This window comes from Nyctibius grandis, chromosome 13 (genome assembly GCF_013368605.1).
Source record: "Nyctibius grandis isolate bNycGra1 chromosome 13, bNycGra1.pri, whole genome shotgun sequence".
In the NCBI taxonomy this organism is placed as follows: domain Eukaryota; kingdom Metazoa; phylum Chordata; class Aves; order Nyctibiiformes; family Nyctibiidae; genus Nyctibius; species Nyctibius grandis.
Window position 1 is genome coordinate 8,806,124 of NC_090670.1, and position 13,550 is coordinate 8,819,673.

Genomic DNA, 13,550 nt, shown 5'->3' on the forward strand with positions numbered 1-13,550 from the left:
GTCATACATACTCTTCACAGTGTGCCACAAAGTTACCATATATAAAGAAACAATCCTCACCTCAAAATAAGCACCTAAAGAATTTTGTTTCATTTTTTTAACAACAAATTGCAATATATTACTGAGCTACTACTTGCTATATATTCTCTTTCTTGATGAAAAGGAGAAAAGAAAAAGCAAACTTTCATCAGGATTTGTCAAGCATAACAATAAGACACTGGAGTTCAAAAGCAGACAGTGTGAATCTTTTCAATGTTACATTCAACAGAAAAAAACACTACAGAATAAAGTAACAATTACTTATTTTTAAAAGTTAAAAGTCTCGTTTCAGATGCGATGTTTTTACCTTTTGGGGGAAATTATCCTCTGCCCAAAACTGAGAGTATGTGATGGTACAGAACAGCAGAGAGATTAAGGTGAGAAGAGTTGAGTTTGTTTTATGTGCTCTCTGCAGCTTCAGCAGATTTGCCTCTGAATTCCAGGTCAGTGCACTTAATGCCTGCATAAAAATGTGACATCTGCACAAAAAATACTAGTAAAAGACTGCTGTGGATTTTTTCTTCTAAGCCTGATAAAAACATCTGCTGAATTCCAGCTGATTATACCTACACAGCTCCCATGTATCACTTCCAGAGCTTGCTCGATTCTCCTCCTTTGGTAACAGTAAGACAGTACAAGGATGACTGAGCCCTACTTTTGTCATCAGAATAACTTATTACAATGCACAAGACGGAAGGACCAAGTTCAGCTAATAAAGCCTGAGCTGACTTAGCAGACTACTATTAGGTATGATACAGCTGGTACATCAAGCATGACCAGGGAAGGAACAACTGCAGTGTTGAATTCCACAAATATTTGAATGCATTTCTGCTTCAAGTACAAAGAGGCATGTTCTCCACAGGTCTTAAAACACTATCTTCTGCAGTCTGCCTGCACTGTAACTCAAAGTACAAATCAAGGAACTGAAATTGGACAAGGTATTAATCATCAAAACATTAGAGTCCATCCTAGTTTAATCGTAAGAAATCCCTGTTTTCTAGGCACTGTGGAAGCCTCCTGGTGTCCTGCAAGCGTTAGACTTTCCAGTTTCCTTTAAGTCATGTCTCTAAATTACAAAAGTTTAAAGCTTTTTCAAACTCACAGTAGAAGCATCTGGATACAGCTCATTTCCTAGGAGAGGAATAAATTAACATATCCTTGAATGGATCTTTCTTCAAAGGTTTAAGTTCCTCTAATGTCCACCCTCTAAACGTTTAAAGAGTTTGACAGTAAGAGACTGCTTGCTCTTAACAGAAATCATATTATTGCAGCTACAATGCATAAGGTTTACCAGAGATCTGACACACTTCCAGACTAGCTTTAGGCACCACACAAAGAGCCCATTTCTACAGGTGCACTAAGTTAAGAGAAAATGTGTTTTTTTTATTAGTCTATGAAAAAAACCACTTCCAAAATTAAATGCTACCTTTCCTTCAATCTCTCTATACCCATCCAATAACTAGAGACTAACTGATCTGCCTCTGAGCATCCTGCAGGGAGAGACTCTCCAGCTGCCAGGCTCAGGTTGTTCAGTGAGCTGCACCCTCCAGCCAGTCTGTTAACTGGCAGCACAGAGAGCAAAGCTCACCTTTACATCCAAGTTTGTATTTAATCAAGCAGTCCTTCAGTTGTGAATCAGAGTACACCGGCTGACAGGTCACATGCTTCTGGCTGCTCTGCTTTTAGAGGAAGTTAGGTTCTTTATTGCAAGATAGCCTGAATGCCAATAAAAACAGATGGAGATCAGGTCTAAACAACCTTTCTGGCTGCACTCAAGACTGCTGCCATACAGGATTAGGAGATATCAAAGCCATGAGAAAGGAAACAAAAAGTGTTTAGATGAGTAGGATAGCAGATATATAGAGAAACAAAGCTCCAAATCGGGTTCCAAAGACACGTATACTGACAAAGAGAAATGCAAATGAGAGGAATCAATATTTCCATTAGTTAACAAATGAATATTTCACAGACTTAAGATTTTACACAACAAATCAGAATAGGAAAAGGGAAAAAACTAACAGCTAAAAAAAGGCATTTATTACATGAGTGATGTTCCATTGCTGAAGTTTACAGACTAGTTTGGAAATTTAGGATGCTGACAGAAAAATTTCCTCACTGTCCACCTTAGAAAGGTTAATTGTTACTCGCTTGTAAGTTAACAGTTTCCAGCCTCTTTTATTTGTAAAGAAGTTTTAGAGTACTGTATGAGATACTGCCAATAACATAAGTTCATCAGAAATGCATCAGTCTGAAATGACTGACATAGTAATGACTTTCTGATCACTTGAGACAAACATAACCCTCTGAACTATGCATCCTGCCTGCTGGGCAAAAGAAAAGTAGGACTACTAATAAGGGGTCCGTCACCTTCACTCCAGCTCTGTTTTCAGTACAGGCCCTGGATTGGTAAAAGACACAAGGAGGCTCTAACATCTCTCCTGCAAGCCATATCCAGAAATGCTCCCTATGAGTTCAGCTGGATTCCTTGAAGATAGTGCCAGTGGACAAGTTTCTCACTGCGAGACCTCAAAGCATTCCAGACTAAGAACTAGTTTGAATATTTCTATCCTATTAGAAAAAAGAACAAATTTACAGTTACATTACTGAAAAAAAAGCCTCCAACCTGACATTCAAACTCATTGCAAACTGTGCTTCATGTAACCAGGACACCTTAACTGTGCTCACATAGCTCTATCAACCTTCTATTTTTCCTTCTAGTCTTGGATTCTGTATAAAGCGCCATAATTTGGTGTATCATGGTCAATTTCAGAGCACTCATTTTATACATTCACTGAGTACTTTGATTTTATTGAATGGGCTTAGAAGTTTGGCAGCTGAGTAAGTTAACATCATACAATTGGATCAGGTGGAGCCTTTCCAAAGAAGTGAGGAAAATGAATGTGTTTAGGAAGTTGTCTGCACAGGCAAGAATTGTTAGGTATAAAAATCGGTTTTGTCAGGGACACAAGACAGGTTAAACAGAACGCAACCACTACATAAACAAATGGTTCTGTAACTACTCATAAGAGTAACAGATAATACTACCTCTGGGTCTTCCATTGTTGCCAGGGTACTGACTGCAAGTCAGACTTCGAGTTCACCAAAATAACTCTATGTGACTTTCTGTAATTTTCCATGTTTGGATTTTTTTTAAAGTGAACCTGACTCTTCATAAGATGAAAGATCTTAAAAGAGACAAAAAAAGCTTCTGTTATGCTTTGGTGATACACTGTCAAAGCCTTCTTTTCAGAGTATGGGAATTATATAATACATTATTTCTGGATTTTTGTTGATAAATTTTTTTGTATAATGAAATAAGAGGGAAAGTATAAGATTACAATAAAACTGAAAACTTCAAACCTGTTAACACATTCTCTGGCAAATTCAGGTTTCAATTGTTATATTCAATAAAATGCTTCCCTCAATACAGACAACAAAGCAAGGGGGTTGACATTACAGGCACGTTCCCACAGTGATAGTTTTAATGTAACTATTAGATCTTCTTCCATCACAGAACTGTTATTTCTTCCTCAATCGATCACCATGAATTTACTTCAACACTGAGCAGAAGCGGGGATGCTTTTATCACCACTTGGATGATCCTGACTGAATAGCTCAGATGAGGTTAAAAGAAACCAAAATAAGCAACCCTTATACCTCAGACTATCACACTCTTCTAGACCAGTTTGGGTTTTTTTTAAATTAAAAACAACTATATTATGACTCTTCTAAAAGAAGAGTGAGCAGAATAATTTTACACCAATTTCTATTTCTTTGTATTCTACGACTTTGAGGACTTGTATAATAGCCTTCATAAAAAAAAAAGTCACCAACAGAAAAATAATTTTAATTCTATGCAGCTGTACATATCTAACAGTTTAAAAAATGCTTTAAACATACAGATATACGTTAAGGAGTCTGGGTTAAACTAACAATACTAGTGGAACTAAGTATGCTATTACATAAAGTTTATTGGTGTAATGATGGAAAACAAGACCTCAAATAATTTCAAGGTCCTTTTGTGATGACAGGGCAGCTATGGAAAAATAGGACAGCAATACATTAAGCAAATATAAAAATAAGAAATTGACAAACTTGGACTTTGAAATAGAAGTCTCCCAAATACAAACACTAAAAAAAACAGAGGATATAAATAAAGCCCAGGCAAAAGCCTCTAAACCTTTTATCACAAAATTTCTTTAGGATGTATCAATACAACAGTAACCCTGACATATTAATGGAAGAAGGAGGCTGAGAAAATGTGGTTTATGTCCTCTTATATCAACAGAAAGTCAGTGGATGACCAAAATTTAAGTGATTTCAGAAAACCTGCAAATTATTATAAATCAGAAAGGTAAAGCAAACCTCGGTGTTGTAACTGGACTAAATTTATATAAATACTGTTTATACATCAATTCTACGTTTTCTAAAAGTGATGAAGAAACCTGACCAAGAGAAATTTTAGCTTTCTGTTCTGAAACCTCCTGAACTCTTCACCGTACATGTCTCGCATACATAGAGATGTATCATAAAGGCTTCTATGTTATTTGAACTGAAAAAACCTCCAATATCATACAGGCATGACTATTCCAAAAGCTAAGAGAAAATTCAAGACACTGACTGGGCTGCCAGTGTCTGACAAGCAAAAACCAACACTGAAATGAGTTTGGTCCTCCGCTCCTTTCCGTTTGATAAAGGTCTCCAACCAAACTTGTACTGGATTGTCCAGTGGAGTAAGAATGAAGTCAGAGGCATTCCACCTTTCCTATGAACATCAGTACCATACGGGCTTGTTTGTTTTTTAAGCAGATACCACAAACACAAAGAAAGGACACCAGGTCTCATTGCCAGCCGCAGAGAGGTGTAAGTTTCTGACAGATGACGGCTCCCCACAGCAAGCTGGCCGCCGTGCTGTATCCCCACCGGCCCTCACGTTTACCACCTTCCCGTTAAGCGCAAGGTCCTCGGAGAAGCTGCACTACAGGCCCAGCGCCAAGCGCATGTCGGTGGGGAAGTCCTGCAGGAGGTAACGCTTTGCCAAGCGAGCCTGATATGTCATTTACAGCACACCCACACACCCTGCCATTAACTTCATTTCGCCTTTAATCAGTTTTAGAAGCTCTTACGTGCTCCTGGATGCAGCGCGGCCAACCCTGAACAAAGGAGGGAGGGGAAACCCCTCGCCTCCGAAGGGCTGGCTGCAGGTACGCGGCACCCCCAGGGCACGCTGAGGGAGCGGGGCCCCTCCAGGGCCTCCCGTTACCTCAGAGCACCCCCCTCCCTCGCTCGGCGAGGGCTCCGGCCCGCGCTCCTCCCGAAGCCGGACAAGGCCTTTCCGCGGCCCCTCCGCGGCCAGGTCCCGCCGCCCGCCCCGCTTCACCCACCCGCGGTCCCCCGGACCCGTCGCCCCGGCGGCGGCCTCCGCCCGGTGGGGCCGCAAGCGCCGCTTCCGGGGCCGAGCCCGGGCCCGTCGCCTCCATTTTGGGGCCGGCGCAGCGCGGAACTCACCTGCATGCCGGGCACTTGCACCGCCACGGGCGAGTGGGCCATGGCGGGCTGCGGCGGCCGGGCGCCGCCCGCTGCTCCCCTCTCTCGGCCTCCCTTGCTCCTGGGCGACGGCGGCGCGGCCTGGAAGGACAAAGCGGCGGGGAGGCGGCTTTAGCGCGGGCCGCGCTCCCTCCTTCCCTCCCCGCGGCCCGCCCTGCCCGGCAGCCCCCGCCCGCCGCCGGCTCACCTCGCGGCCGCGGGGCTGGGGCCGAGCTGCGCGACGCGGGCGGGAAGGGGGTCCCTAGCGCCGCTCTCCCATGCCCGCCGGGCTCCTAGCAGCGGCCCTGCCGGCTGGCGCCGCTCGCCCTGCCCATGCCCCCCCTTCCCCGGTCCTGGCGCGGGGGGCGGCTGCTCGGGGCTCCTCCGGAGAGGCGCGCGGGGTGACGGCTCTCGGCACGGCCAGGGCTGGGCTCAGAGCGCCATGTCGGGCTCCGGCGGGAGGCGGTGGCTGCTGTGCGGCGGCGGCGGCTGCTTCCGTCTCAGCTTCGGCCTCGCGGGGCGGAGCCGCCGCACAGGCCCCGGCGTCAGCTGCCCCCGCCTCCTCGGCCGCCTCGGGCCGCCAGCGCCGGGCGGGCGGGGAGCGGGGGACGGAGGGAGGGGCGGTGGCGGCAGCCCGCTCAGCGCCGGTGACCCCTCAGCGCCGTCCCGGGCCCGGCTCACAGGGACGGGGCCACCCGCGACGTTGCGCGGCGCCCTGGGCCCGTCGGGCACTGTCGCACTGCCCTGTACCCCTCAGGCACTGTCACACTGTCACAGGGTCCTGTCCTCCCACACTGTCACGGTGCCTGTACCCCCGGACACACGGCCCCAGCCCTTGTACCCCCAAGCACCCTGTCACCACCACGCCTGTACCCCTGGCTCCTTGCGCCTCAGAGACACGTAGGTGCAAGGAACTGAGTGGATATTTTATGGGGTTTATTTGCCTTTGCGACACAAAGAGGTGGTGTCTTCTCCTCTCGGGCGTTCCTGGCAGCCAGCCTGGGCGAAGGTGGTGTGGGCAAGTCCGATGCAGCTGTGGGGGTTCAGGTCCCAGTTTGGGGTGGTTGGTTTTCTTGCCTCCCCAGGAGGATTTCTCACCCAGGCCGGCTCTTCACCAGCCCTGCCCCAGCTGCCGCGGGACCCTCCCAGCACACACTTCTGTCCCACACTGCCTTCTTCTTCCCGGGTGGGGTGGACTGCCCCCCACATTCTGCTGGGGCCCAGGGAAGAGAAAATAACAGTGTTTTCGGGTGACATTTTTCCTATTCATACATGAGTCACCTATTCGTGTGTGTGATTCACATTCCTATACATGAAAGTTTTGCCAGTTACTCAAGCACAGTTAAAAATGACATCTTTCATGACACTGGTCTTCCCCTCACCCTTCTGAGCAAGAATGTAGAAATCACATGGGCCTGGCACAAATATCCTTGGTGGGTATGCAAGGACTTCCCTTAAATTCACATGTTTATGGGTTTAAAAGCCAAGAAAATGTAAGATAAGCTGGAGATGTTGGATTGTTGGCCATATCAGAGCTACTCCGTTCAGAGGGTGGGTCCCTTCGGAAAGGATGTGATGGAAGGCGGTCTCCCTCCCTTACGACTCAGAGAAATATTGCACTGTGGCAAGAAACACAAAACACCTCTGTTTAAGGTAAGGTTGTGTTTAAACAGGGTAAAGCCAAGAATTTCAAAGTTAGGCAGTCTTTCCATCCTTAACTCACTCTGGTTTGAACCAAAAAACAAACTCACAGTGGTGTTAGTTAAGGACAGACTCGTGGCTCATGCGGGAATATTTTTTTTTCTGACTTGCCAGTTTGTTAAGCCTTTACTGCTATTAAAATATTTACTTTCTTCTGCACCTTTTGAAAAAATAACACAGCTTTAAAAGGCTTCTGTGTGATAGTTATACTTAGACAAGTTACCCAGGAGCCTATAAGGAGACCATTTTAATGGGTGGAATATTTAAGGTAAGTATTTTCTGAAAGTTTATACTATATACTTAAATTAAAAAATATTTTTGATTAATAAACCTTTGGGAAGAAAGGAGGATTTCTACTGACAAAAACTTTCTTAATTATGTACAGTAGTTCAGTAAATAAATGAATGAACATCCACTCATGAACTTCTGAATCCTGCCTTGTTCATTCTGCTAAAACGTACTTAAATCACTTCTCCTCTTACCTTTTAATGATCTTTAGAACATGACTCCTGAAAAAATCCTGACAAATGAAATATGAGGATTTTTGTTTCATGCTGCTAATGCATTACCGTCCCTTTGTTCCTCTTCTGGCTCTGAGGCTCTGCTTTTATTTTTCTATCCATTCGTTACCTTGATTTTTCTCCCCAGAAACCCGCTAACAGGTTACCTCAGCCTTGTCTGGATTTTATACTCTCTCTCACATATTATCTCTTGAAGGCACCTGTTTACTTTGTATCAGAGAGTACTAATTGCCAATCCACACTTCCTGTTTTGGGGCCATATTCTGAGACTTTTGGCCTTTTATGCATTTCTGACTTACATGAAGCTTAATATAATGTGAAAGGGAGTGTAATAAAGTTATTTAATAGTGTACAAGCAGGACAATTGCTATGCACGTGATAAGGTATTCTCCCCAGTAATTATATCTATAGTTATCTGCCACCCATGGTAGATTGGCCGAGAGAACTACAGTGACAAAAACACAAAGCAAACTGTTCTGTGAAAAGGCAATGCTCATCTGTGCCATGCCTACTCGGAAAGCCCCGGGGATGATATGGTGAGCTGGTGAGCGAAGCAAGGGAGGAAAATCTGTCAGGGAATCTTAAGTAATCAGCTGGTCACATAATGACTGAATCATGGAGCCAGGCTGTGGACTGAGGTAGGCTGGCACCATAACATCTAAGAAAAGGGTTGTAATGTTGTCTGCCACTCTCTGTAATTAGCGAGTTCTAATGTGTGCATTAAGAAAGTCCGATGGTCAGTTGCTGATATTGCCGTATGAAAGACCTTCCCTGTCCCCTCCCAGCCTGTCCTGTAAATATTTGTTCCTGCTGTTTTCCAAGACTTAAAATGTGTCTGTAATTCACTTAGGACAGCCTTGCAGTAGCGATGTGACCCAAGTCAGACCTTCTACTGTTTCATGTGTTTAACTACTATTTTTGTGTTTCTGGTGTGAAAATATAATTATTTTTACATCAGAAGCCTGCAGGGAGCTAGTAAAAACACTGGGCTCTTTGAGAGTGCCTGCACTGTGTTTTAGACCTACCACAAAAAGTGGTAGAAATTTCTCTCAAACTTCCAAACATAAATGAATAAGACAAAATTACTTACACTGCTGAATAGAAAAATACTGCATCGTATAGCTGTGGGTTCCAGGGACTCCTCACAGTCGTTTGCTGGGGTGAGGGAGTGAGCGGGTGTCTGATCTGGTTCTAGCAGAGCTGATGCAAACCCTCCATTAGCAAACACCCCATCAGGCTCACACATATGTCTAGCAAATGTGATGTCCAGTTTCTACGTATCAGGGTGGATCTGGGTATGTTAAACCCTCTAGTGCCTTTGCAAAGTTCAGCTGGCCAGTGCAGTGCTGGCTCCGGCTTGTGGGGATGATCCTGTGTGATGAGTTTAGAGCCCACTCCACAATTCTCCTCCTTGCGCCTTTCTCAATACAAGCAGCAGAGCTAATGGATCATCACATAAAAGTGGAATACAGCATCCTGAACTGGTAAAAAACAATGCCTTTCAGGTTTTTACATTTGAAACACCTTGCCAAAGATGTTGTGGAAGTTAAAAGATGATTGGGATCAAAAAAAAAGGGCTGCATATTTGTTTTATTAATGAGAACACCGGAGATGTAAAAGGAAGAATGAAAATGTTTTTTTCAGGGATATAATTTCTCCATTCTTCAACATAAATCAGTCTCTGATTCATGGAAATCACTTTGTCTCAGAGGCAACTTATTCAGCAGCTGCAGAATTTCCAGCACTGCTGCTGGAAACTGCCAATACTCTCTAACATGGGAGACAGATGTAGCTCTTGTCAGTCCCATGTTACAACTTTGATATTTCTGTATCCAGTTAATCATTTAAAATTATAAAGCCTTGCAGTTGGACTAGAACCACTATCATAGTACATCCACTCCATAGTACATTCCACTTTCCACACCCTGTATCCATCCTCTTTCCCTCCCCTCATTCTCCAGCTCCTGCAGCATCTGACCTTCCCTGTTGCCTCTGCGACCTGGCACACTGTTTCCAGCCTCCTGCAGCCTGGGTGCGTGCAGTTGAGTGCCAGGACATAAAGCAGAAGTTCCCCTTGTTCCCAGCATGGTGACAGCAGCCCCATGCCACCAGGAGAACTGGCTGGCAAAAGCCTTCTCCAGCTCTGGGTTCCCCCAGAGGAGCCAGCTCAGTCATTCTGAGGGACAGTGGGTGCAAGGAGCTCTTTCAGCACAAATGGATTATTTAGAGAATTCAGCTGCCAAAGTCTGTCAGTGTCAATGAAGTGCTCATGAATGGAGATTTTCACATAATATGGCCAACCTGTGCGTGTTTTTCAGGAGACATCAATGGCACATCATGATGGCTTTACCACATTCCACGTCCTCCTTCAAAAGCAAGGGGGCAAAATGATATCTCTTAGCACGGCAAAATCATATATCTTCCTGCAATCTTCTTCTTAGAAATGGCTGAAATATTTTTTAATTGACACTTCCTGCACTTTTAAGGAAAATAATCAGGCTGAGGTAAATGCCTAGGATGGAAAAGGTGGGTGAGGGATGCTGGTTCACCATCTCCTTCAATGCAAAGACTAAGGATCATTAAATCAAACAAGCAGGTGCCAAGTTCAAAACAAACAAAAGTAGGCACCTCTTCACACAGGGTGTAGTTAAGCTGGTGAACTTGCTACAGGCCAAAAGTGACTGGACAATTTAATGAAAGAAAAAAAACAACATTGGGAAATACTATTTATAAAACTAGCACCTCTGGTTGAGGAAGTATGTGAGCTGCAAATGCCTGCAGGTGAGCGCAAGCATTGCCCCTGCTCACTCCGTTCTCATGTACTTCCTTAAGCCCCTGCCACTGGCTCCAGCCAGAGATATGGTAGATGGGCTTTGTTCTGGCATGATTGGCCTGTTCCCATGTTGAAGTTTCAGCCTGGAAGGTTAACCTTGGGCCGGTCACGTAATGAGCTGAGATGGGAGGAACCATCCTGCGACGGTAGGTAAAGCTAGTTGCTAACAGGGCAAGTAGACTTGGTACCCATGGTACTAGATGAGTCTGTAGCAGATTTTCATTTCTTTCCAGGGAGTTCTTCATTGAATCTTCACAATCTTTAATTTTCCATAAGAGGAAAGAAAATCAGTAAGTTGTCTTTAGGCAGGTACTAAGCTAACAGTGAATGTGTATTGTACCAGTGCGGTCAATAGTGAGTCACTGCGTTACTAAGGATTATGATAAATTGAATGGACTGTTCACAAATTCAAGGGCAAACTTTCTACCTTTGTCACAAAAAAGATCCTTGTACCTGTGAACTTTTTATTTGAATACAGTATTTGGCTTAAAGAAGCCAGTCTTCTGTAGGACAGTCCTGTGCTTCCAAGATTGCAACATAAGTGAGATGGGGTTAGTGTTGTGTTTATGACCTCTTTATTACAAGTATACTCTACTTACACTTCCATCTGTAAAATAAACCACACGCACACACACACACACATATGTATTTATAGGTAATTATATCCAATTCAGTAGTTTAACATCACAGAACATTGTTCTTCTCAAATTAATGTTCTCATATATTCTCCTCCCTGCTTGCAAATGTATTTTATTCTTTCAAATAACTCTTCCCTGCTCTAATTTCCCCCTTAGCAGGAAACCAAAATTTCAGCAAAGCTTGCGCTCTTGGAATACCAAAAATAGTTTGGCCACAACAGGGGAAGGGGTGAAGGAAGTGAGTGAGAGGCCCTGCCAGTGGGCAAACGAAACACCGGCCACATCAGCACAGCGTCCTTGTATAGCTGGTACAACCATTTTTTAAATATTTTTTTTTAGTAAAATATATATAGTATTTATAGAATTAAAAAACATTTCTATATAAGGGAACAGCAACAAGAAGCTGGTTCTGGTGGAATTCCTAGACTAACAAAGCACGGGCTCCAAAGGGGCATGAGCCCAGGCAGGGCCCTGGGCAGGGTGCTTTTAGCACCCATTTCTGCCAGCAACAAGAAAAGGGTGGGAAGAAAGAGAGACAAGGTGGGTTAAAGGAGAGAGAGAAAAAATAAATAATTTTTTAAAGATTCCAACAGGAAAACTAGGGAGGAAATGAAAGGAAATGGGAAAGGAAGAGGGAAAAAAAAGACATTCAGGAAGAAGTGGTATCTCTTCTCAGTAGTTCTCACCTGGAATTACTGTCCTAAAGAAAGGGATCTCCTTACCTTTTCTACCACATCTTCAGTCTTTTTTGGTGCCTGGCTTCTCTTGCTCTCAAGAAGAGGATGGTCTCATCAGCTCATCCCCCAGCCACGCTGGTCCAGGTCTGCAGCAAGGCAGCAATGATTTGATGAAAGCAACTGAGAGGGAAGAAAAGAGAAAAATGAAGGGCTGGGAGCCCTAGCTGCGAGCAGGAGACTGCTTTTCCCCAGCCTTGCCAGGCTTTCAGCACCAAAACAAAGCCACACAAACACACATATGTGCACACACACACATGCATGTGCATAGACACATGCATGCACATGCACTCTCATTTGCAGTCAGTCTCCACACAGCTTCAGCCACCCCTCCTGAGAGGCCAGGGCCATCAGCTTGCTTTGTGCTGCTCTGCCACATGCCTCTCAGCCCCGTTCCCCTCTGTGCTGGCTGCAGTGACAACGCCTGCCTGTTGGGCCCTGACAAGCGCTTGGCTCCCGGGAAGAAGTATTCACACACGATGGCAGCTCAAGAGAAAAGTCGAAAAGGAATCAAAGCCATCTCTGTTGAAATAAACATCTGCTCTGCGTTTAGTATCACAGCAACAGGGCTCACAAAATACACGGGCATCCCTCCAAGGGCTCCTGGCACATCACAGCTATCAATACCTGCTGAAAACAGGCTGGCGGAGCGGTCACAGCATGGTGGGGAGCACAGACGGGGACGCTCAGAAGAGAAAACTTTGGTCAAAGTTAGAAATAACTTCATAGTTCCCTTGGAGGAATACGGCTTAGAAATCCACCGCCCCCACAGCGATGCTGGCAGATAGGAAGAGACAGCAGCACCATGATTCCTCCCATGCAGCTGGGAAGTGTGCTGATCACCCCAGCCCACTGATGGTTTCTTCCCAGTTGCCCCAATGTGGCAAAAGGAAGAAAGCAGTGGGATGTGGCTTTGGAAAAGCACTTGTCCCTGGAGCCCATGCAAGGAGAAACGTGTGTTTGGTGGCTCTCAGTTAACATGCAATTCCCTGAGGAGCAGTCAGGGTAGACAGAGACCCATTGCCTTTGCTTGTGCTTACAGCTTCTGCAAGGCCAAACTGGGACATTAAATGCAAACCCCTCCGCCCCTGTTTCTGGCTTTTCATTTCTGTATCCCTGCAGAGGCAGCACTGCGACACAATGCTGAGCCAAGTCCGAATGGGGCAACGAGCTCTAACCATTGGGATGGTATTACTGTCACAGCCAGTGGACCCGAGTGCTGTATTTGCCATGTATACCCTTTGCTATTAATAATGATGCCTTAAGCAGGGGGAAGACCACAGCTTGGCTCATGGAGGCCCACCTGAGCCTCCAGCTGGAACTTAGTAATGACGACAATGAGTCCTTTTAATGAGTGAATTGGATGTAGTTAAGCCAGGAATCAATGTGAAGGGACAGCCTGATAATACCGCTGTTACTGAGCTCCTTCTCATAGCAGAAATACACACGAAATGCAGGAATCCAATACCTTCCTGGGAGAGGGAACAGAGAGATTTTTGTTTCCAGTCCAATTTACCCAAATTCCTCCCAGAGCACTAAGTGACAAACACGGCCTTCA

General features: G+C 45.1%; 1 protein-coding gene across 3 annotated transcripts in view; it reads right to left on the reverse strand.

Annotated features, from left to right (window-relative positions):
* Positions 1-6,087, reverse strand: part of STK26 (serine/threonine kinase 26) — a 33,011-nt gene extending 26,924 nt beyond the window's left edge. For 2 of the 3 annotated variants that reach the window (XM_068411936.1, XM_068411937.1), the window contains exons 1-2: positions 5,774-6,087; positions 5,548-5,667 (exon numbers count right to left, since the gene is read on the reverse strand). In XM_068411936.1, coding sequence (XP_068268037.1) covers positions 5,548-5,589 — 42 coding nt within the window. In that variant the 5' untranslated portion in view covers positions 5,590-5,667; positions 5,774-6,087. Of the gene's footprint in view, positions 1-3,084; positions 3,115-5,547; positions 5,668-5,773 lie in introns of those variants that run through there. The other variant, XM_068411938.1, reaches the window with a different exon arrangement.
* Between the last annotated feature and the right edge of the window lie 7,463 nt (positions 6,088-13,550).